Source organism: Lepisosteus platostomus, chromosome 19 (assembly GCF_059453375.1).
Source record: "Lepisosteus platostomus isolate fLepPlt1 chromosome 19, fLepPlt1.hap1, whole genome shotgun sequence".
Classification (NCBI taxonomy): domain Eukaryota; kingdom Metazoa; phylum Chordata; class Actinopteri; order Semionotiformes; family Lepisosteidae; genus Lepisosteus; species Lepisosteus platostomus.
Window position 1 is genome coordinate 6,863,335 of NC_142629.1, and position 24,166 is coordinate 6,887,500.

Genomic DNA, 24,166 nt, shown 5'->3' on the forward strand with positions numbered 1-24,166 from the left:
GATGGAGATAAACCATTATCAACCTAATAGGTATAGAAAAATATGAGTGACGTAATCGCAATTAGTCTCTCTTAGTCTTGTCATGAGACGCAATTATCACCGTTTAGCAAACTTCCTATAAAGACAGAGCAAAACCTGCTAGAAGGACTCCAGCATGACTCCCTGCAGTTTTGATGCATATGATTTAATAGACTATAGTGAGGTGCAGTCCTGGATTAGGGCAGATGACTCATTAGTCATACTGGGATTGGGTTACCTCTAGGTCCTTTTGCGCTGCATTTTCTTTGTTGGTGGGACTTTTTTTTACTTGGAGAAAATATTAAATAAATAAAGTGCTGTTATTAAGAAGCGTTAAGAGTCAATAAAGTGTAAAGATCTGTGCAGTTGAACTGTTTACTCTGAGAGGTTGCAAGCAAGAGCAATGGGAAGATCTGAATCTTATTACTCTCTTGTGAGTAAATGGGACTTTTAGCCTTAACTGTAACTGGGCAAAACAAGCCTTCACGTCCTTAAAGAGCATTGCTCTTTGTATATTGCTACAGCAGTCAAGAAGACTGTAAACCTTTTCATAGTTAACATAATGAAAACCCTTAGTAGAAAAGTGGTTTTCGAGCAGGGGTCCAGGGATAGTGTCTTTAGATACCATCGTATGAAAGGAGGAAAATTATGTATTTGTCCCAAATCGACACTAGTCCACCATAGTCAGGTCATAGTATAGTCAGATCAGATCCACCATGCAGATGTTGGCCTTGATTTTTTTTCAATTTTGTAATAATTAATAGAAATCTTTATCATTATTACACACCTCCATTAGGTTGTTTCCACTTCCAGTAAGCGCCCCATTGTAAACTGGGAAGGGGAAAGGGGTACTTTCTGCAGAAAGTAAATGGCTAATTAACTCATCCAGAAGTGCAGGTCTGTGAACAGGAAGAGCACATCAGTGTTGTCCTCCATGCACTCACCCACGTTGTCTTCAATTTTGTGTGTAGCCATGAAGATGGTACAGTGCGATTCTGGGATGCCTCGGGCGTCTCGCTCAAGCCTCTTTACAAACTGAGCACTGCCAACATCTTCCAGACCGACTGCGACCACAACGACAGCCTGACGCAGTCGGGGGAGGAGGAGTGGCCACCCTTTAGGAAGGTAAGCCCCAGGACCCCGGTGATGGTGAAGAGATAGTCGCTGTTCAAGTGTTTTGTCCTGACGCGGAGCCCCTGCAAAGCAGAGGTGGTAACCCCTTAGTCAGTCGTGTTTTGTGAAACATTGCAAGAGCAGGAAATCTCCATTCCAGTCTCCAGCTACAGTACAGCTACGTCTCTTTTAAATGTGTGACTTAAGGCTGTGGAGGAGGGTTAAATTGGTCTAGTTAATCCTTAAATGGATTGATATAACCCTTCTCTCTTTATAACTTAAGTCGCGATGGAAAACGCACTGAATTCAGAACCCCAAGTACTACAGTGGGGGGAAACCCTGTCACAGGTGTGATTTATTCTGCACGGAAAGCAATAAATGTATTTATACACCACTTTTTCAGTATTGGCAGCAGTTGGAGGGCTATGTGATGCGGTTACCAGGTTTTAAGAGGAGGAAAGGGTTGCTGCTCCATTGTAAGTACTTAAAGGGAGTTAAGTTTTTTTTAACTGCCCCAATCCAACTGTGGGAACCTTTTTAGCTAATGTGAAGTTATACTAAAAACAGCCTAATACTTCACCATGTTGGGGCTAGACTACGTTTCTTCCAGAAAACAATTGAACTGTGGAGAGTTCAGCTATGAACCAGGGGACATATGAAGAATTTAATCCATATTAAGGATTTTCCCTGACCCTTTTTTGCTTTCACAAACCAAGAATATACAGATTTATTTTTCAGCCCTGCATATCCAAATGTGTAAACCTAATGGCCTGATGAGTGTCACTCATATCAGGGAGTACAGTTTTCATCAAAAAATAAGCCAAAGACTGTTTCTTTCTCTTTCCAGGCTTCTCCTTGCAAAAAAGTAATAAGACTACAGTCTGGAACACAGCATCCTCAGCATATAGTGTTCACACAGGCTCATCATCCTGTTCTGAGTGCAATTAAAAACAGATTGTTGAGGATTTTAATCTTCTGAAGATCTCGACAATTTGTCTGCTATGTTTTCACACAACATACTGTACTTATTCTGCTGAGGTATACTATATCTATACATAGGTGTGTGTGTGTGTGTATATATATATAGTACTATACTCGGATATTTGTTCAACTGTTTGGGCTACTATAAAAGCACAATACAGAACAAGATGGAAACAATCTAAATTGTTTTCAAAAGCATTTTTCTTCATCTTTATCTGCTACAAGCTTGCATGCTCTGTGGAAACTCACTGCTCCCCATTATCAAGGAAGCTTGTGTGGAACAAAACGCATATTAAAGCTGAGTATTGATTTTGTTTTGATGCAACACTATCATCTACCTTAGAGAATGATCACGGTCAGTAAGAGTTCCATTAATGGCTTTTTAGCCCTGAGTTGTTCCAGTACATTCACATAAAACCATCTGTTATTTAAAAAATTATTGCCTATCAATGTAAATAGTTCACACCAGCTTCTTCCTTGAGTGGATCAGTTAGTTCGATGTGTCAAATGACCACTCCTGGAAAATGTCACGTAATGTTGAGTGGGGCTTGATTTCGATCATAACATGACTCAAACATTTCTTGTGACATTCCAGGTTTGGTCAAGTTATGCAGTACAGATGGGGAATGACTTTAGCTAAAGTATTGGAAAGCTGGGAAGAAAAGGCTCGTAAATCAACAAGGTGGAGCTCTTTTAAATTGAAGATTGGATCCAGCAAATAAGAAACGTTTGGTTTTGCATTTTAACTTGCAGAGCGCATGAACTGGATCATTCCAATTATAAGATGCACTGATAATGATGACTCAAGCAAGCATTGCTTATTACGGTCTGCTCAGCTCCTCGACTGAACTTGCTCGGCAAGCTTTTGCTGTGTGTGGCCTCTAGGCTAGAAATGGATGTCTTCAGTCAGCCTCTTGTTTCAGGTTGGCTGCTTTGACCCATACAGCGATGATCCCCGGCTGGGAATCCAGAAGATCTCGCTGTGTAAGTACAGCGGAAGGCTGGTGGTGGCTGGGACAGCAGGCCAGGTAAGCTGGCTTGGTCTCCATCTTGGGATACAAGAAAATGTGTATTGACCCACATGGGGTTTTATGGAATATAAAAAGAAATGTGATTAAACCTATCTTTGTATTATCCTTGTTGATGCCTAACAAACGCAATTTTATTCTGCAGTGAATTATATTTGCCTAAGCTGTAAAAGTGAACATTTCAAACATGCTGGGCAGAATTTCCACTATTTATGGTGCCTTTTAAAGCATACAACCAGATTAGCTGTAGTAGCAGGAAACGGATGTTTATTGAGCAGTGAGATGAGGCACTGTTATAGTGAATATCCCTCCTCTCAGGTGCTGGTGATGGAGCTGAATGAAGACAAGTCTGATCACGGGATCAACAGCGCCACGGTGGACCTGCTCCAGGACCGCGAGGGCTTCACCTGGAAAGGTCACGACCGGCTCGCCCCCAAGAACGGGCCAATCAGCTTCCCCCCTGGCTTCCAGCCCCTCGTCCTGGTGCAGTGCATGCCTCCGGCCGCCGTCACCGCCGTAACGCTGCACGCGGAGTGGAACCTCATCGCCTTTGGGACCAGCCACGGCTTTGGGCTCTTTGACTACCAGCGCCGCAGCCCCGTACTGGCCAGGTAACCAGTGGGCATTGGGTATACTGCTCCGTGCCTGCCTGTACATGCTGATTGGTTATGTCTTGGCCAATTACAGTATGTGCATGTTGGAATATATATATATATATTTTGCTTACCGGATGTACCCCCATGCACAACTGATTTGGTTTCTCACAAAAGTAATGGAAACAGCTGATCAGTAATCCTTGTGCCTAGTAAAGAGGTTAAATTTCCTCTCAAACTGAAATGTACTGTTATCTTTGCTTAGGTCAGTGTGAGAGGTTTGTGATGAAGGCTTTGGCTAAGTTACTATTTTCAACTGATGATGAATTGGACTTATTTTAATGGTCAGGAACTGGGCATGAGATCCAGAAATATGGTGTCTAAACCGTGGGGTTCTATAAAATGAATATACCACCCCAGAAGCATCGTGGGTGTGATCTAAGCCCTGCTGCCTTGCTGCAGGTGTACGTTGCATCCCAACGACTCCCTGGTGATGGAGGGACCCCTGTCCCGGGTGAAGTCCCTGAAGAAATCCCTGCGCCAGTCCTTCAGGCGAATCCGCAAGAGCCGCGTGTCGGGGAAGAAGCGCGTGGCCATTAACAGCCCGACCAGCAAGGTGAGGAGGCTGGAGCTGCACACCCCAGGAGGAGCCAGCAGTCTCGTTCTGTACAGGAACCTCTGTTCGTCTGATTGGTCCATTTACAGTAGATATTCCCTAGATTGAGACATCTTATGTGCTTCTTTAGCTTGGCAAGATTTTTAACACCCTTAAATGAAGAGTATAATAATAATTCCTTACACTTATGTAGCACTTTTCTGGACACTCCACTCAAAGCGCTTTACAGGTAATGGGGACTCCCCTCCACCACCACCAGTGTGCAGCCTCCACCTGGATGATGCGACGGCAGCCATAGTGCGCCAGTATGCTCACCACACATCAGCTATCAGTGGGGAGGAGAACAGAGTGATGAAGCCAGTTCAGAGATGGGGATTATTAGGAGGCCATAATTGGTAAAGGCCAGTGGGAAATCTGGCCAGAACACCGGGGAAACACCCCTACTCTTTTTGAGAAACGCCCTGGGATTTTTAATGACCACAGAGCGTTGGGACCTCGGTTTTACGTCTCATCCGACGGACGGCGCTTTTTTACGGTATAGTGTCCCCGTCACTATACTGGGACAAGGCCGCAGGGTGAGCGCCCCCTGCTGGCCCCACTAACACCTCTTCCAGCAGCAACCTTAGTTTTTCCCAGGTGGTCTCCCATCCAGATACGGACCAGGCTCCCACCTGCTGAGCTCCAGTGGGGCTGCCAGTTGTGAGTTGCAGGGTGATATGGCTGCTGGCTATACAATATAAACTGCAAGTATAGAATAAGTATGAGATACTGTACTTATGACACATGCCTCGACAATTGATGCAACACTCTTGATTATGATGTTAAGAGGTTAACATCCTCATGCAGGAAGCCTTGTTCTAGACTCCCAAGACCCCTGAATGCGGCAGCACCCCCTCCCCAGTCTGATCGTAAGGCTGTCTCTCAGGTCCAGGAAGCCAATGCCCAGCTAGCAGAGCAAGCTGGACCGCATGACGTGGAGGTGGCGCCGGTCCAGAGACGAATAGAGCCGCGCTCCGCCGACGACTCTCTCTCGGGGGTTGTGCGCTGCCTGTGCTTTGCTGACACGTACCTGAGAGATGGTAAGACTGCCTGGGCTGGCCGCCAGGATGTCACGCCTCCTGAACGCTTCCATGTTGCAAGACCCATCCAAATACTGTAGTTGGCAATCTAGTTTCCTCTTACTGCTGCATGGTAGGAGGGTATCTGGTGTGTTCATTCTTCTCCTTTGTCACACAGCACAATGAAACAATAGCCAGAGCAAGCATGGCAAAATCTCATTTCAGTTTCTCTTTTACAAATACTCGAGTCCTTAGCAAGCTGCTTGAGGTAATTGGTGAGTTTCCTGAGATCTCTACTTAGTTGTATAAAGATAGACTCCTCATTTAATTATTGCTTTTCAGGTGTTAGCCCTTTTTCTCTTTAATGTTACATTTACGGTGTAGATGCTTGCCATTTATGCAATAACGTTTGCCGGATGTTGGTTATTTACTGTATATTTAAGTAGCTTTAGAATGCAGAACTGGCAGGAATTAAGTGAGCCACATTTTAACATTGTTAAAAAGACAGAAAAAGCTGGATAACAGCTTTGATACAGTGCACTGTGGCATTTGATTATATAATTTGCTTTGTTTTATTCCTTAGTCTCAGCCTGGTATTCTTGTTAATTTATGACCAATAAAAACCGCACATATTGCAGCAATATTATGTTGTTTATAGATGGTAGTAATACATTTCTATGAAATGTTTTTTTTTTTACTGGAATGTGTGCTTGTTGCTTGGTGCACACATACGTTTCTAGTACAGCAATATCTCCATAGGAATCTTGTTCTGATTTAACATAAAATTAACATTAATGTAAGCCATGCATGAGAACCCATCTTTTTATCTTCAGGGACTTAACGTTGCTCCTTAAGTGAGCAGCAGTGAAAACTTTGTCTAAAAACGTATGTTAACCAGTGTAGTAGTTTGACTTAATTTTTTTTAAGATTGAATTTTCTTTGTCGTTGCTGTAGCCGGTTGTGTGGGAGGGTTCAGGCCTTGGTGAGTAATTCTTTTTAAATAAACAGCCAGCATTTTGGGCAGGCTCTATGGTCTCCTGTCGATGTAGTATTACTTGGAACAGCTGCGTAGCCTTGAGCTGCCAACAAACTCCGCATATTGTCCAATTCAGCAGGAAAACAGAGCACACGCTATACAGCACACTATTCTGAATGCAGGAGATGTGGTGCTTGGACATCAATGGGGTCTAACTTTCGTTGAGGAGAAATTAGGTATTTTCAGGACGTATGTTCTGGAAAACACCCTACTCATCTTCAGGGTCTGTAGGCAACGGAATTAAAACACAGACAAACTTTCCGTGTAAGTATTCAGCTTGGGAGTTTTTACAAACTAGTTCTGGCTTTAGTTAAGTAGTGGAGGACCACATGTTCTGTGGTAGGATAATCCACAAGGCTTTAATTGAGGAGAAAGCGTTCATGAGCTCCTCATATACAAATTCACTTGGAACAAGTGTGTATCTGAGGAGGTCCCAGTAAATTGTTTACTTATCATTGTGTGTGTTTTTTTTTTAAACAACGCCTTGTCCTGTCTGTCCCCGAAAGGCACGCACCATGGGCCGACGATGTGGGCCGGCACCAATTCGGGCTCGGTGTACGCCTACGCGCTGGAGGTGCCCTCCCAGGACCGGTTCTCGGAGCAGAGCGTGGAGGCCGTGCTGGGCAAGGAGATCCAGCTGATGCACCGGGCGCCCGTGGTGTCCATCGCGGTGCTGGACGGCCAGGGGAACCCCCTGCCCGAGCCCTACGAGGTGTCGCGGGACCTGGCCAAGGCCCCGGACATGCAGGGCAGTCACTCCGTCCTCATCGCCTCCGAGGAGCAGTTCAAGGTGACTGCACGGGCTTGACCCCCCGTCTCGCACTCCTTCCTCAGTTTAGTGTGGACCCCCTGTTTATACTTCCCTTCACAACATCGCTGACTCGGATTTCCCACAGTGTGGGGCTGGGATCCCCAAAACCTATTGAATTCCACCACTTCACTTTCAGCAACCCAGCCTCAATCCCCATACAGTGCCATTGATTTCCTTGGTATGCAGTTTTCTTTATTTCCTTATTTATTGGGGTGTTTCTCCACTTATAATTTAGATGAGCAAAAAAGACCATACTGCACGAGGGAGGGAGTAAGAATCATTTTGAAAGAGCGCTTGAAAACCCATTTAATATTACAATAAAAAGAGTTCAACTGGTCTGTTCTGGGTAGGATTCTTATACCTTATTATAAATAATAAGGTAATTTGTCAGTGAACTGGGTTTTGCGCTTATGGCTTGCTGGTTAGTCAAACATCAAAATGTGTGGTATTTATGTACATTTTTGCCTAATCTTCATAATTTGCATAGTTTGACATTTTCAGTGTAAAAGATAATGTGAAGTTCTTTAAAAAAAATCAGATGGGCTGAAATTGTGCCCTCTTCTCCCTTTTTTTAATGGTACGTGTCCCATTTGAATACTTGAAGGATTGAAGGTCCTCCTGTTTGGACTGGAGGCTCCACTGAACTTGAACTTGAACTTTATTGCCATATGTAACCGGTACATGTACTGGTACAAGGGAATTCTTACTTGCGGAAAGTCTCTCGATTTGTAAAACAAGTGTAAAAAACACAAAGTGCAAACGGCGCATCAAGACAATATACAAACAAACAGTAGACGATGTACAAGTAAACATGTAGTGTGTTTGAATGGAAACAATTCAGACGTGTATGAAGACCCGTTGAAGGCAGGCGGGGGTTTAAAGGAAGCGTGGTCAATGTCTCGGCCCTGCAGGTGTTCACGCTGCCCAAAGTCAGTGCCAAGACCAAGTTCAAGCTGACTGCCCACGAAGGCTGCCGGGTGCGGAAGGTGGCGCTGGCCAGCTTCGGCAGCGTGGCGTCGGACGAGTACTCGGAGAACGGCCTGGCGTGCCTCACGAACCTGGGCGACATCCACGTGTTCAGCGTCCCGGCGCTGCGGCCGCAGGTCCGCTACGACTGCATCCGCAAGGAGGACATCAGCGGCATCGCGTCCTGCGTCTTCACCAAGATGGGCCAGGGTGAGCGCGCCGGTCGGCACCGCCCTGCTCCCGGACGCGGGGCCCTGCAAGACGAGACGGGTTGTTCGGGCTTGTGACGTTTTCTATCCTGCCTGTGTCAAACGTGAAAACAAATCTCGGTTTGTCAGGCTGTCATTTTGAAATATTTGTCATAATATAGGAAAGCATGTATAATTTATAACCACTAATGATGATGATGATGACTTATTTTGGCTGTGGGGGAAACTGTCAAACCTAACATTAGTCGCATCAAGTCTGTCGTCTCTACTTTTACACTCGCGTAGATGTTCTACCACTTAACACTATTTATCCCTTCTTACTTCTATAAAATTTGGGTCCTTCATGCACTATTTGAGTCAGAATCAACCCAGCTGCCATCAAACCGCTCTTTTGCTGTGCTTGAAGCTCATCTGGATCGTTTGTGCCGAATTCGACCGTTACTTCTGGAAAATACGGTGTCTTTCTTTCGTGTTCAAATTTTTTCTCTCTTTCTCCCTCTGCGGTTCTTAAGGTTTCTACTTGATCTCGCCCTCCGAGTTTGAGCGCTTCTCCCTGTCGGCACGCGTCATCACCGAGCCCGTGTGCAGCGTGGAGCTGGACAGGCCACACAGCTCCCCTCCTCTCGGGTAACTGGGCAGAATAAAGCGCTGTTCCGGTAACCGAGCCGGACAGCCTTGGCATTAGCCAGTCTGTTGCTTCAGGTCTTTGTTTCGATTCGGAATTTACTCCGCAGAACTTGGCAGCAGGGTCGACGTTGTTTCTGGCTGGCTCATGGTCCTACATTGTAAGAGCCAGGCATGGTGTCCAGGAGTCTTTAACACCAAGTCCAAACATTTAATAAATCCTTCCATTGAGCTTCAGAAATCTCTGAAGGTTTAATGTGTGTAGGGTAATTAGACTGCAGGTGGTGGAAGCCTGACGAAATAAACTTCTGCTTGCAGAGTAACTCGGAGAGGCAGAGAAAATGTTGTGGTTTTGCTTTACTGCACTAAATTAAACGATTGCAATACCTATAGCAGTTTTAAACTTTCAGATCTGCTGCTAATGATGTTAAGAGGCACTGACTGAACTTTATCACTTGGGCTCTGTATTTTTTTCTCCCCCCCTCGGCATATTCTTAGTAGGTAGAATAAAACATTTGATTTTTTTTTACCTTCAAACCTTATTAACATAGTTGGATATTGTGCATTTTAAAAGTTTTTAACTTCTGAGGAACAAAGCTCAAGAATTTTTCAGGTATTTTGTCAGTGTAACTTTCTTGTTAAGCTTCGGTAATTTGGGCAGTCGGTCAGTTGTTCCTGAACAATATTTGCAGCTAGTCTGGCAGCGTTTTCTATTGATATACTTCCCTGTCACATTCATTTAAATCGAGACCTCTTAGAGTTTGATTTAAATGTTCACTAATGACATATTTAACTCCAGCAGAAACCTCATGAGTTAAATGAGTTGAGAAGCTCAGTGGGATACAGTCTTATTTTCAAAATTCAAAATTGTTTTTACCCTTGGACCCAAAATTGAAATCTTGCTGTGCTCGTCTTAATGGGGGATAGTATTGGGACCCGAAGAATGTTTTGCCATTAAAATGCCATTAGAAAGAGTAACTCTTCTTTGTCCTTAAAATCACTTTTGTATTACTTTGAATTAAATGACTGTTATTGGTCTGCATTGTAAAAACAACTCATTTCTGTAAGACTCAAGTGAGTACAGTATATCAACGATTTATACTGTTGTGCAGTGGAAGATTGTGCATTCGGTGTGCACTCCGCAAGCACATTCCATACAGTTTACTGAGCAACCCTGCAGGGGAAATCAATATGGTATTGAGCTGCTATTTGTAAAGGGTCCTACTGCCTCTGCTTACACCATGAGGCTCCCCTGGACCTGGAGAGAATTTCAAATATTGAAACTTTCCATAGTGGAGGGAGAAAAGAGGAGAACAATGCTGTGGCAATGAAGCTGGGGGTGGGAATTGTGTTTTTCATAATGCTAGAACAAGCATGGCCCTGATTCTGGAGGGCAACGATCCTGCAGGTTTTTGTATTGGCAGCTTCACATGTTCAATGACCAGAGATCCATTGACTGATCCAGTTAGGTCCTCCAGAGCTCAGCTACAGCAGAAATCAGAACCCACTGTATTTCTCCAAGCCCAGGGTTGTAGCTGGTGTCAGCCTGCGTGCTGGAGAAATGGCTACTTCTTAAGTCCCATAAGTTAGAGGGACAACTGCACTTCTAAGTAGTGCATGTCTATGAAATTTTAGAATTCTTTTTCTAAATTTAAGAAACACAAAGGCTTATTCCCCTCCCCCTTAACACATTTGCACAGTGCCAGCTTCAACACTAATTTACAGGTGCCCTCCCTTTCACAGACTCCAGTATACTTTAATTCCACCTGCACTCATTGTCTGGGCCAGTATCAGTGCCTCGGTGCCTGTGCAAGCTAAATGGTATGCGAGCGAGATCCATATTACTGAAGAAGCTGAAAGCCTAACATGTGGAATGAGCCTACAGGCTTGTAGCTTTCTGACCTCTCAATCTGTGCATTATCAAAATAAAAGTCAGTCTCTTTGACACTCCTCACATTGTGCTTCAGAAGGCAGTTAATACTGTGCTTACTCTGCGTTTGCCAGAGAAGCAAGCCGAATGCTTTCTGGACTGCGTTGTGTAAACATGGAAGCAAAAACATCAAAAACCAACATGAAACATATGCATCTTGTCCACAAAAGAGTTGTTGAAGCTGCCAAACTGAAAGTGTCTCATCATATAGTATGTCCTGCTGAGCTGTGCATGAAAACTGGCCAGACAAGTAAAAAACGAATTTTCTTTTTCATTAATTGAAGGAACAGCACGACGGGGTCGCTTCAGGCCAATGGGACTCATAAATTACAGACTGCGAGTGACAGCCATTCCCTGGGTGAAGCAGAAGGTAGGATCTCATTCTGCAGGTCACTTGTGTTAATGTCTCTTGCAGCCTGCGCAGGAGTTCCCTGTACTTTGAGCTGAATACCAGGCAAGCTGGCTGTGCTTTTCACTCACATGTATTCTCAAAAATGATCCTGCTGGAGCTGTATAGATGGCGAACTATTTTAGTGTCTTGGAAGTCAGATTTTGTTTTTGGATGCTGCGCTCTGTTTTGTAAGGATGTCAGGAGCAGTTCAGTTTAGAAAGTGTTCTTTTCATTCTAGTCAGATCAGTCCTTTATTAAGTTTCAATGCACAGCAGAAATATAATATAGTGTCCATTTTTGAATGGTGAGCAGTAATACACAATTCATTACTCAAGGTAATGCTTGGTTAGCATGTGCCCTCTATCCACTGAATAAGTGCTTAAATGTTCCTTTTCCTTTCCCTTGAAAGAAGGACCATAGTTACCTAATTTTATAATAGGATAAACCTCTTTTTTGGTTTATTCCAGGTATAAAATGAGTAAGGATTCAGTTAGAAGGGATTTCCATTATAAAAACTTAGGCTCCCTTTGTTAAAGATGCATCTTATGATGGAAAAAACAGTATCTCATCACCTGCTCCCAGATCTTAAGAGGGTGTTTCATACCGCAGGCTTGACTGAGGTTTGTATTGGTGAAATAAGCAACTGTATTATACTGGCTTCAAAAAGTCCCACATGAAAACAGGCTCTTGGCTCTAATAGGGCTCTTTCTCATCCTCTCTGCTTAATAATTGAAGCAATCTTCACAATCCATTGGAGTGATTCTTGAGGTCTTCCAGTGTTATTTCACTCTCACTGTATGTTCTGCAGTAGCAGAGTGGCACTGGAGTGATTTGTTCTTTGACATGTTTAAGGCCTCAGTCTCTGGGGCTGGACCTTACTCCTATTGATTTTTGTTTTTTTGTCTCCTTCCTTGGATTTAATCAGCTCACATTCCCTCTTGGAGTGGCATTTAATCAGGACCGATAAATCACACTGATGACTCTGCAGTAACCATAGTGACTCTCTTCAGTAATTCACCCATCCCCTCAGTCCCCCAGATTAAACCCAATATGAAACATTCATGAGAGAGAAATTAGACTTTTGGGAAATTCATTAATTCTTTAACAAACGCTTTAATGTATGCTGTATGTGAAAATTAAGGTGCCTCCAGTTATGACTTTGCTTTTGCAAAGCACAATCCAGTCTATTTGATTTTCTGCTGTGCCTACTGTGCTTCCAGCTGTACTATAACCTCTAAGCAGTACTGGTGAAATAGTTCTCTGATCACTGCCATTTTATAAAAGCCATCAATCTTTTAAATAAACTTGTGCTTCGCTTTCACACTTCTCTGGTTCCCAAGGTGATGACCTGGAAGGGATTATTCCGTGCAAAGTGTTGCAAAGGGACCAACCATAAAGGTTAAAGGGGGGAAAACCCTGTAACTGTCATGGTTGGTCCTTCTGAAACTACAAAACAGAGGGGATGTGAGTTGTGAGTATAACTCCTTGGAGACCTTTCTCCTGCTACCTCCATTCCAGTTATACCACCTGTTAAACCTGCTTTTCCTGATTTATCAAGCCCATTAGGGACTACATATCTTGTGAACGTACTGAAACTTGACTTCCATGGATTGCATATCATCTGTGTGTGTGAGTGAGGCAGCAGAGCTCTGTTCAGTGTTTAACTTGTCTCTGAACTATTTATGAGTCTACTTGAAAGGGGACAGTTGCGCTTGGCAGGGGGCAAAAGGAGCTGGACAGACTTGGCCGAAGCAGTTGGGGCTGTATATCTAAACTTTTTTGTTCCAGGCGGAAGGGCGAGGAGGAGGGTAATGGAAAACGCCCTGCTGACAGACTCTAGTATGTATTCACGGCCCAAAAGCCACTGAGTCACCACTCCATCTCAGCAGCCGTGTCTCAAATCATGTTCTTGTTTTGGAGGCCATTGGCACCTCTTGACGACATTGTCTGCTCTCTTGGGCTTCAGACTCTATGTATGGCTGTTAACATTCCTGCTACCCAAACGTACAGCGCAGGTAAACTAAAAACTTGTGCTTCTCAAGCCTCTGAAAAGAACTATATAAAGACCCAACAGGTGTGAAGAACATTCTTTATCCCACTGTTTTTTTTTAGGGTAGAGTTTTAATGTTAACCCCGTTCTTCTGAAGTGTTCGTTTTGCTCATACGTAAATGTAAACCTCTACACTGTATACTGCATGTAGAATTCAGGTTAAAGACACCCCACCCCACAACAATTCGTTTGGTATCTTGTTTTTGGATTGCAGTCTGGTTCTGGCAGTGTTAACTCGGGCAATTTTAAGACTACATTTGGGATTCATTGGGATTTTGTTTTGGATCCTTGTTTTGCTTGGAAATGTCTAGTTGAAGAGCATCCCTGATCAAGAACAAGGCAGAAGTACAAATCTAAGGACATTCTTATTTTCCCTACACCTTGCTGCCATCTTGGTGTATTGTGGTGAAGTGGAAGCTCCTTAAGCAGTGGGGGAAGCCAGAAGTGGATTTGAATTATTAGCAGAAACCCAAGGCGAGTAACAGCACTAAGATCCTAGAGAGCAGCAATGTGGGTCTGGATGTCGTGCCGATTCATGAGAATCTGATTCATGTTTGTTGTGATACCCGAGTTCGTTCACTTCCTCCTGTTGAATGACCGCATCGTCCTCAAGATGTTCAATTACAGTGCATCCCGAGAGCAGGCAGGAGTGTTTGGTCAAGTATAGAGTTTCACACATCTCCCTCCCTACTCCATCCACACACACTGCTTCCAAATCAAGGTGTGGCGTCTAGCCGTGCTTAGTGTTGTGAATTTCATGTATCAGAAGTGCCTGTTCATTAAGATATTGGATTCATAGCTGCGTGAAGTAAATGTAATTCAGCGACTATATAATTTTGCATACCAGATACCCATGTACTTCTGGTTTTGAAACACTCTACTTGGATCAGTTAGCTCCTCCAAAAACATACAATTGGTTGATGAAGAGCTCACGCTGTTGTGCTAATTTTCTTTCATGGTTAAATGTAATTGTTTAAAAGAACAGAATTAATCCACAATTAACATGTCTGCAGTGAATCCTGTTAAGATTTTGTTTGCAATCTAATTTAAAAACAAGGCAGCTCAGGAATAATTGATTTGCATCCTTAGTGAAAGCAAAATCACCTGTCGCCCTAGGCTACCCATAGAGATGCATGTTTAGAATTCCAAAAGGATTTAAACGTTATAGTAAGAAAGAAGACTATGTGCATTGACAGGTTAGGTGTTAGATTAAAATGAATTCCAATTTGAAAGTAAATTTAACCATTTTGCGGGCCAATCTGTTTTCCATTTTTGCATGTTACTTTATTGGAAGTCAGTCACTTCTCAAAATACTGTGACTGTGTCCATAAAAATGGATCTCCTTAAATTAGTGCATCTAGTGTCCCTGCCTTTGGGAACTGTGCAAGAACAACGAGATGTCTGGTAAATTATACTTTGGAAGCTGAAAGGTTATAGTCTGTGCATGTGAAGATTGAAGTGGGAATTCTATAATTCCAGCGTACTTTTAGGAAGTCTTGTGCAGTGAACATGCTGGTTCCCATACTGCCCCACAATATGACCTTTCAGCTCTTATAGAGCTCGGGACTGTGATCGTGATCGATTATCTCCTCAGCTGGGCTCATCTGTGATACCCTGTCTTGAGTCATCCTGTGAACGTTTCTATTGTTGTTAGCAACCTCCTTTTATTTTTATGTAGTATATCGTAAGTTTTCTGTTGAACACCATGGATGGGTTAAAGCCAAGCGGAGTTTGGCCTACTGAAATTGGCACTAATTTCCACATTGTTTTCCTTATAATTGTGTCTAAATGAAAACCAGACTCGGTGGAATGGTGGATGAATTCTTAAGTTTGTTTTGAAGGAGAGAACAGTACTGTGCAGGAGTGTAAATGTGGGTATGTTCTACAGTACTTCAGAAGGTCAATCTCTTTTACCTTTAGCCCCTCATAAGTGGTTGCTAGTGTCGTGCTGTGTAGCCTGCTTTCCACAGGGCCTCCCTGTCCATCCGCGTGTCCACTCCTGCTCCTTCTCTCTGTTCTCAGGAGTTCTAGAAGAGATCCAGGCAGCTCTGTCCTCGCCGGCCCTGGACTCGCCCAACAGCAGCGCCGACATCACACTCGACACCACCGGAGACATCACAGTGGAGGACGTCAAAGACTTCCTAGTGTAAGGCCTTCTAAGTCTTATCGTTTTCAAAACAAAACTTTCAGAAGGTGTGCTTATTTTTACAATGGCGGTCCCTTAAGCAGTTAACACTCCTTACCTCCTTTTCTCTATAACAGTGCAAGAAATACTCTTACTGTTTTAATGGCTGGAGAAGGTGGCAGTCGTTCAGATGTCTCTGAGGTGGTGTACCTCAGTTACTGCTGAGTACGATCTGTTGTGATGCCAGCTACCTATTAGCCTGTTGTAGGAGAGACCATTCTCTAGATAAGACCCAAACGAGATCATCTAGCCTTTTAGTAGCAGAGACAATGCAACTGAGCAGAAATTAATTGGAATTCTGAGACACTAAGCATCTGAAAAACCACCTATCGCTTGTAACTGCAATGGTTTCACAAAGTTACCTGGAAAATGACAGTTCTTTCTGTCGCAAGTGCACTAGTCTTTTATTGGGCAAACATGATATAAATGCCGGATAACATGACAAATTCTGTTGCTGATCGGCTGGTAGATATTCCACCGTAGACTACCACACTTGGTCCTCTCCCTCAATCTTCGTAACGCATCGCATCTGTCTGGCCTGCTGCTGAAGGATTGTCTGACTGAAATGCCTAGCAAGGGTGGGAGATTCCTGCCCGTGTCTAATAAAGCATGTTTGAGACTGGACTGGTTTCTAGACTCTGCCCAAAGGTACGTTTTTATACTACAAGCAAAGAGGCCATTCAGTCCATCCAACCCATTTGGTAATTAGTAATTAATGGGGTTAAAGGCTATGGGAGACAGATGGTTCTTTTCTGTTTTCCTTGATTTTCACCAACTTTAACATTCAACAAATTAAATAACCTTATCTGTGCCCAATTGGCTCTCAATAGCAATTTAATGCTGAAATAAGTCAAAATCGCAACACTTTCAATCTTTATTAATGAGCAAATCAAAATGACACCAAAACCGTTTATATATATCTGTATGCTTTCTTTTTCTAAAAACATACAAGCATAAATTATAAGGTGTTCCTTATGATGCTCTGTATTTAGAGACATACATTTGGAGTAAAATGTGTGTGTATATATATATAGGCTAACAGAAAATAGTCTGTAGTTGGATATCCTCAAAGGGCTGTTATGTATGGACAAGTTACAGATATAACTCTGTCTTTGGCCTCCTGTGACTCCCCTGTCTGGCTGGTTCCCAGAGCAGATAGTGTATAAATCCTGCCTGGGCATCCGAGAGATAAGATGCAACAGTACCAGCACAGGGTAGAGTGGGTCAGCACTGTCAGGGACAGGCGCTGGATGATAAATGAGGTGTGTGCACATTTCACAGCCTGAGCTTCAAAGCAATATCCTCCGTTGCACAAAGCACACGCACGATTGTCTGTTCACCTTAATAAATTTAGTTTGTCCCCAGATGTGACAAGCTTTTGATGTTGTGAAATTAATAGGCTGTGAAACGATAACAATGCCAAAATGATTGCAATTGGAATATCCACATGGGCACGAATGACGCTGGTTTTATAAAATCTCTTGACACGGGGGGGAAAAAGCATTCTGTCCAAACTTATTGTCTGCACTAATTAAGAAAATAGTTTTTGGGGGGTAAAGAAAAAAATAATGACACTATGAATTTCGCTACATAAATAACTGCAGTACTGCAGATAGTGCAGCGGTACTGGGGCCAAATGGAGCATGAATTAATTTGTGCGTTCATTGTGGCAGTGACTGATGAGGCAGGGAAGTGTGGCATGACTCAGGGTATTTCTTTTAAAGAGATGCTGTTGCTCTGCGTTCGCAGTTGTTGAAACGGTAACTAGATGGAGAAGAGTTTGCATTAGTGTGTGCTGGGGTTCAACTAGGGCCTCCAGATTACTGCTTTAGGCACTTCGAGTTCCCTCTCTGTTCCTTTTCGGATCCAGGGGGCTTGCCAGATACTTTCCGCATCAAAAGAAAGCCTGTGGTCTTCATTAAAGCTAAAATCTAGGTCAGTGAAGTGGGAAGCATAGAATAATAGATCATTTGAATTAGCATCTTGGAGCCTTCCTGTGTTGGGGACAGTGTTAGCTCAGTATTTTTGCATTGGGTGGGAGAATGCTTCACTCCCCAACAGTTAATGAAGTCTGCCATCTTCATTAAAAGATTATAAAAAGCTGCTTGTGTGAAGTAATTATGATTTAATCTTGTCGCTAGTTAAACTTTGATTGCAATATTATAATTTGGTTGTTGGAGGGGGTATTTCAGTGGCAATCCAGCATTGTGAATTTTTCATGTCTGGATAAGATTCTCATGGTGCTGAATGTCATTTGGAAATGTGTGTACTGTATGTACTCAGTTTGCTAGCTTTAAATTCTAGTAACAGTTCAGAAATTATTCTAATGTACATAGCCAAAATGCTTCATACTGTGTTTCAGAAAAAAGGGATCTCACTTCTGAACCCTTCAAAAACAGCTACATAAATTCAAAACCGCATGCCTTAGTAACTTTGAAACTGGAAACTGAGAGTATATTTTGGAGACTCTAATAACATTACCATGAAAGTGACCCCATAAGCAAAGTATACAGTGCTCTTCCTTAATTATTATAGTGATGTTTTCTTTTGGTTGTACTGCATGATTTACAGCATATATAGTAATGGCTGCCTAGAAAAATCATCCCTGTTCTGTTCACACACTTTTTAAAATTCACTTGTCTCAAGCACTATTTAAAACATTTGTGATGTCACTCCAGAATACGGCACCTGACATTTCCAGCAAAACCTTAATTGCTGTTGTGCTCATCACTGGCACAGCACTACTGCTGGAGTTTGACATGCAGCAGCTTAGAGAAAGATGTATTCATCTCAGTAAGTGGATTTAGCAGTGCATCCATAACATCAGACGTTAAAATCTCTTGTCTGGTAAGATTATAAAGAGCAGGAGTGAAGACTAAATTCAAAATGCTCTTGAATGCCGTAATACGCAGGGCATTTAAATTTATGGGTGGCCTTGAATACACCTTCCAAAAAAAAGTTATACGTTTGTGTAGCTGAAGTCTTGGGAAAGTCTTCAACAGACTTTTGATAAGGAGGGACATTTATTTTACTAGTTTAAAACCCCAGATTCCCCACCACCTTGCTTAATGATCCTATTTGTACTTTAATGATTAAAGTTTGACACTAGTCACTACTGAATCATGCCCAAGTGTAAACTGGGGGATAGAACAGAAACTGCTTTTGGAGTCAGAGCAGTGAAATTGAGAGGCTCCGGGTGTCAGTGTGACACAGCCTTCATTCGGTGTTGGCAGAGAAATCCAAACCTCGCATTAAAAGAACAGGACGGCCTCTGGAAATGTCACTGAACTATGAAGCGCAGATCCCCGTGTGACGTCGGTGGCTCTTTCTCTTGCAAAGGTCGGCAGAGGAAGCGGAAAAGAACTTGAAGAATATTTCCGATGACGATGCCCGGTCCCCGGAGATCCTGATCAAGTGAGGTGAGCGCTCGGCTTCACTGCTCTTGCACTGCTCCCTGCTGTCTGCTCCGAGCCTAGTTGCACGCCGGCACCCTCCCGTCAGCTCGTTCTCTGATACAGCTGCTCTGACTGACGGGGGGGGGGGTTGTTCCCCGGTGGCCCTGGCAGAAATAGAATAACAGTGCAGGATCCCACTGAGTGCTCCGGTTCTGAAAGCACTCCTGATCCGTCTCAGATCCCTGTTCTTCTTCCCCGATTATGTAGGCTTGGGTCCAGGCAGTACTGACTGAGGTATGGGTGAGGGCAGTTGCCTGAATAAAACGGCCCCTTTGATTACGCGATAAGAATTAAAACTGACCTCGGAGTATACAGTTTTTGCTTTCTCATGTCATTTTGGGGTGTGGGTTAATGCCCCATGTGCTCCCCTTCTCACCCTTTCATTTATAATCTGGAGAAAGACTCCTCCTTAAATGCTGCTTGAGATGTTCTTCCCATTAATCCTGTTGTGTCCATTTCCTTCTCCCAGCTCTGTCTTTGTCATTTAGCAACTATGATGCTGAACTGGCACTCCCTAAAAATGGGCTTGGGCAGATTAATGGTATTGAACCTCAGAACAGTTTCTCTTGGTTGCCAGTATGATTTTCCTCTAAATTCATATTAAAACTCAAACGTCTGATATCGTCAACACTTGGACATATAAGCTTTTTAAAAAAAAATGGAGACCATTGTTAAAAATTTGAAGTCGGCATGCGTAGGCTGCAAAGGAACAAGTAAAGGTCTATTCCATACTGAAGAGAGAAGACAAACACAACGTTTAAGCTATGGAGCATGCCTGAAGAAGGCTCCACAGTGGAAACATTGTTAAAATTGTACCCCCCTCTTTTTCTATTTGGGGACATTAAGAGTACAGTGTGTGTTTTTAAAGTGTTTGTACAATCTCTGTACATACTGAGCCCATACCCATTGAGCTCTGATCCTGTGTTGTCAAAGTTGAACTTCTCCTTTTATTTCTCATGCTTTAAGCGTCCATCCAAAGTTCTACTATTCCAGCACTTGTACAGCTGCCAGTTTGAAGTCTGTCTTGGGAGAGTGGAGTGCAGTTGGAGTTTTCTAGTTCTGTGCACAGTTAAGAGGTCACTGTCTTCTGGATATAAACTCCGGACTGGTTCTGAATCCCAATAAAAATGCAAGAGCAGTAATTGTTTTCCTGGGAAAAACTGTGGATGTCTTACTGTGCTTCGTCAGACCCTTGTCCCAAGTTGCAAAACCTGGGATTTATGAAATGTAAACCACACTCGTATGAAAGCTGCAGTCCGTTATATATATTTGCTGATCCCAATGTTTGGCTTGTTGCATCAGTATGGGTCATCCACACTAAAATAAGCTCTACTTGGTGGAGAAACACAGAAGGGTTGGGAGACTGCTGATTCTCAAGGGAAAAAAAAACATCCATGAATGTGGGCATTAACCCTACTTTTTTGTTGTTGTTGTTCTGAATCCACGTAGCACAGGAAGATGCCCACTGGAGTGGATATTTTTAATGAATGGGGTACTTGACGAGCCGGTTTTGGCAGAGAACACAGGGATTTCAAGGCACAAGAGTTTCACACTGGCTGGCTCGCTCATGTCCTCCTTGCCCAAGCACTGGGCTCACAATAGCACCGTTTTTCCCTAGGAAAGAGGTGCCATCTTTCAGAGCTGTCTGGGCACGGAGGCGTGTTTATTTCATCTCTGAAAGCTTGTAAAAAGGAACTACATTCCTGTGCTTTCAGCGTTTTCTTTTCTGTCAAAACTTAAATAATTTTGTCAGGTAGGAAGTTTCCCCTTCACCCAGGAGGGACAGTACAAAACTGCTCATATGTGGGTGATGGCCACAGTTTTACAGTTACAGTTAAAACCACAGTTTTAACTTCCCAATATGACCACCTAACCAGCAGGTGTGCTTTTGGAACTCGTAAAATTGAATTCCACACTGAGAGCAAGGGCAAGCAAACTTGTTCTTCATTCTTGAGTTTTTTAATGTGTTGAAATATTTGAATGATAACTATTCAGCCACATTACATTTTGGGGGGGGGTTGTTTTGCCCATCTTTTTTTTTAAACTGGACTGAAGCTGTAAGCGATTAGAAACGCAGCGGTTATCCTATCCTTTATCAGCTCCGCCAAAAGTTGTGTGCGTGTGACCCTGCCTGTGAGGACTCCTCTTCCTCTCTCCTCGCCCTTCATTTGTTTTTTTCGCCCCCTCTTTTGTTTCCTGTCCCCATTTGTCTTGTGTTTGAATTGTGTGGAACAGCTGGTACTTGTTGGAGGAAGCTTCTGGAAGCCTTTGGCTTTATTTCTGAGTCTCTGACAAAGTATGAAAGCTGCTGTTTTAGGAAATTAATATGTATATAAATGTTATGTGTCACATCGATAGGATATATATGTTGTTTGAAAGGAATTCGTTTATGTGTATTTAACAGCTACGGGTCTAAATCTGGTTAGTTAATTTTTTAATCTTATTCTAGCACGCTGTTTTCATTTGTAACCAAAGAACGTTTTGGCGCCCCCTCGCGGTCTCTCGCCTGAGCAGCACGACGTCTTTTCGGTTCCTCATAGTTTGAAAGAACATACAAAAATTTATACTAATGATGATTTCCCTCTTGTTTCTTTTAAAGAATGTCCACTGTAACTGTTCTAATAATTCCACGGCCGTGAGGTATGACGTTTAAGTGGTCAATTTTTATTTTATTGCTTCGTGATTTAGATTTGAAATTGCACTGCATTTTATTATACCAACAGACACACTAATGCCATTGGCCTTGTCTAGTGCTTCGTGGGATGGAATATGAAACTCGGGCTTCCAGACGGCGATGGAATAATGGACCAAAATGCAATTCCAAGTAAGCAGTCCTCCTGGAAACAAGTGTTTAATGACATTTCTGCCTTGTCTTTTGTTTACAAGGGACTGCTGGCAATGTGAGAGTGCAGTGAAGATGACCTGATGAAACTGTGGGGAACTTGATTGAATATGAACTAATAATAGTCCTCTGAAGCTGGACCAGAACTCCTGCTTTCTACAGTGTTTCGTTACCCGATGTCGAGGCTGAAACTCCTCTTCTGTGCCAAAAGACAGTGAGTTTCCTGCGGTTTCCTGTTCATATTTTTCTTCTACAATGGCCACGGCAGGAACTCGTTCCAGCCCCTTTTCCTCTCTACTCGTCTCCACTTAACGGGCTCCCTCCTCACTAAACACGATTCCGGCCTTCGTCGTAGTGAAAGCAAGTAAGCTTGTTGCCAAGGACGGCTTTCTCGTGTCGTAGTTTGGGCGGCTCTGCTTCAGAAACGGGTGTTGGGAAGCTGTGCTCTACCAGTCCCTCACCCCAAAGTTCCTGTCCGCAGAGCCTCGGTAACCCCCAAACCTACTGAAGGACCACAGCACCCCGAGAGGGTATGGACTGTCGCGGCAGCGGAAGAAGCTAATTTTTTTTGTTTTTATCGCTGCAAGATCCGGTGTTTGACAAGGCTGTTGCTATCGACGTACCTGTCTGTCCTCCACAGACTTGTCACCCGGGGGGGGGGGTTGTAGGATCAACTCCTAAAGTTCATGTTGTCTTTGCGTTTAGTCATTTCTCACTGAGCTGCTTCCTCTCCTTCAGTTTCCTTTGGCGCAACTTTTGCAGTTTTTGTAAAATGTCTCTTTTGGACCCTGTGGGTTTTTAGACAGCTGAATGATGTTTTGAATGGAGCCATTTAACGACCGATGGACTATTGGGGTGTTCAGTTCTTTGTTTTCTTTTGAAAAACTTTCATGAAAAGGACCAGATATAAGTATTCCAGGTCTTATAAATGACCAACATTTGACCTTTCCCTATCCCTAGGGTTGCATTACTAAACCTTTTATGTACACTAATCATAGTTTTTGTGTAAAGTCATATTTAGCTGTCTTGTATTCAACCCCATTGCCTTGTCATCAAAGCACACTAAGAATGGTTGAATTTGTTTCTGCCAGTGAACTGTGAACCAACAAACGAAAGCAAGGCGCATGACCTGAACACCAAACCTTTTGGAAGAGTAACGTTTTTTAACCTATTTTTTAAGTGAATGGTCAATGAACACTTACAGTTGGTGCATCTTTAATCAACTAGTGGAGCTATAGTCACTTTAAAAGACAATATTCAGTTTTAATATAAATGTATGTGTATCTTTTTTTAATTCTTTGGCAGTATTAACACATTATGGAAAAAAAACTAATCATTTATGATTTGTATTTAAAGAATGTTTTAAAGGTACTGGTGTGTAGATCACTGTTTTTTTTACACTGTGTTGTGCCTGGTGATGCAAACCTGTGAGAAAATAAGGACACATGGTCATTGGGGTCTCATTTGTTCCAAAAGGAGTCAGAGTACGTGAGCTGTTGAGATTTTCATCAAGACACCTGTCTTTTTCAAGTAAAGCCCTCCTTGTTAGCTTTGTTGAGATTCATGAGTTTTTTTTATCCTTTTATTAGATCTGTTAAGATTAGTGAAGGTCACGACAGTGGGGAAACTTAAGAGGTGAGGAGCTCATACCTAGTTGACCCAACTGTAGAACATTCTAGAAAGAGCACAGATGGATCCGTTCCATTACAAGTCTTCGTGCTCCATGGCAAATAAATCCTTCTTGAGAAATTCATTTTAATGTAGGGTGCTCAAATGACATTTTTAAAAAGCTAACGGCTAAAAATATTTCCATCACTCTTACTGTATATGTGCTATGGGTAGACCTCAAGGGAGCAAATGTTCACTTTAATGAAACGAGCTGGAAAGGGGAGTGTGATTGGTCTTGGTTAGAAGGTGCCATCAAAAATATAATTTTTTCTGTTCTTAGAACCACTTAGTCCTTCCCTGATGGAGTCCCCTTCAAAGTACAGGTTTTATATCTATATAACTTGTGTATGTTTCTTTAATTAGAAGAAATGGACTTCTTGCATTTTATATTAAGGTGGCACCTATCCTGTGAAACTTTGTTCATTTTTTTTGTTATAAGACTACAGTTTGTTTGTTTTTCCTTTCAGTAGAATGTACCTGTTACTTACTTTGATTTAGTAATTGAACAGATTTGGTTTTAATGTTAATAAAGCATTTACTGCCTAATATTGAAATTGGTTGTTTTTTTTTCCCCCTACATTAACACCAGTCA

General features: G+C 42.8%; 1 protein-coding gene across 3 annotated transcripts in view; it reads left to right on the top strand.

Moving 5' to 3' along the window:
- llgl1 (LLGL scribble cell polarity complex component 1) overlaps positions 1-24,120 on the top strand; it is a 74,499-nt gene extending 50,379 nt beyond the window's left edge. For 2 of the 3 annotated variants that reach the window (XM_088613368.1, XM_088613367.1), the window contains exons 12-24: positions 990-1,143; positions 3,036-3,140; positions 3,459-3,751; positions 4,196-4,349; positions 5,275-5,428; positions 6,950-7,233; positions 8,166-8,430; positions 8,942-9,056; positions 11,268-11,353; positions 13,163-13,213; positions 15,447-15,570; positions 18,949-19,028; positions 21,951-24,120. In XM_088613368.1, coding sequence (XP_088469494.1) covers positions 990-1,143; positions 3,036-3,140; positions 3,459-3,751; positions 4,196-4,349; positions 5,275-5,428; positions 6,950-7,233; positions 8,166-8,430; positions 8,942-9,056; positions 11,268-11,353; positions 13,163-13,213; positions 15,447-15,570; positions 18,949-19,027 — 1,864 coding nt within the window. In that variant the 3' untranslated portion in view covers position 19,028; positions 21,951-24,120. The remainder of the gene's footprint in view (positions 1-989; positions 1,144-3,035; positions 3,141-3,458; positions 3,752-4,195; positions 4,350-5,274; positions 5,429-6,949; positions 7,234-8,165; positions 8,431-8,941; positions 9,057-11,267; positions 11,354-13,162; positions 13,214-15,446; positions 15,571-18,948; positions 19,029-21,950) is intronic. The other variant, XM_088613369.1, reaches the window with a different exon arrangement.
- Positions 24,121-24,166: the final 46 nt, after the last annotated feature.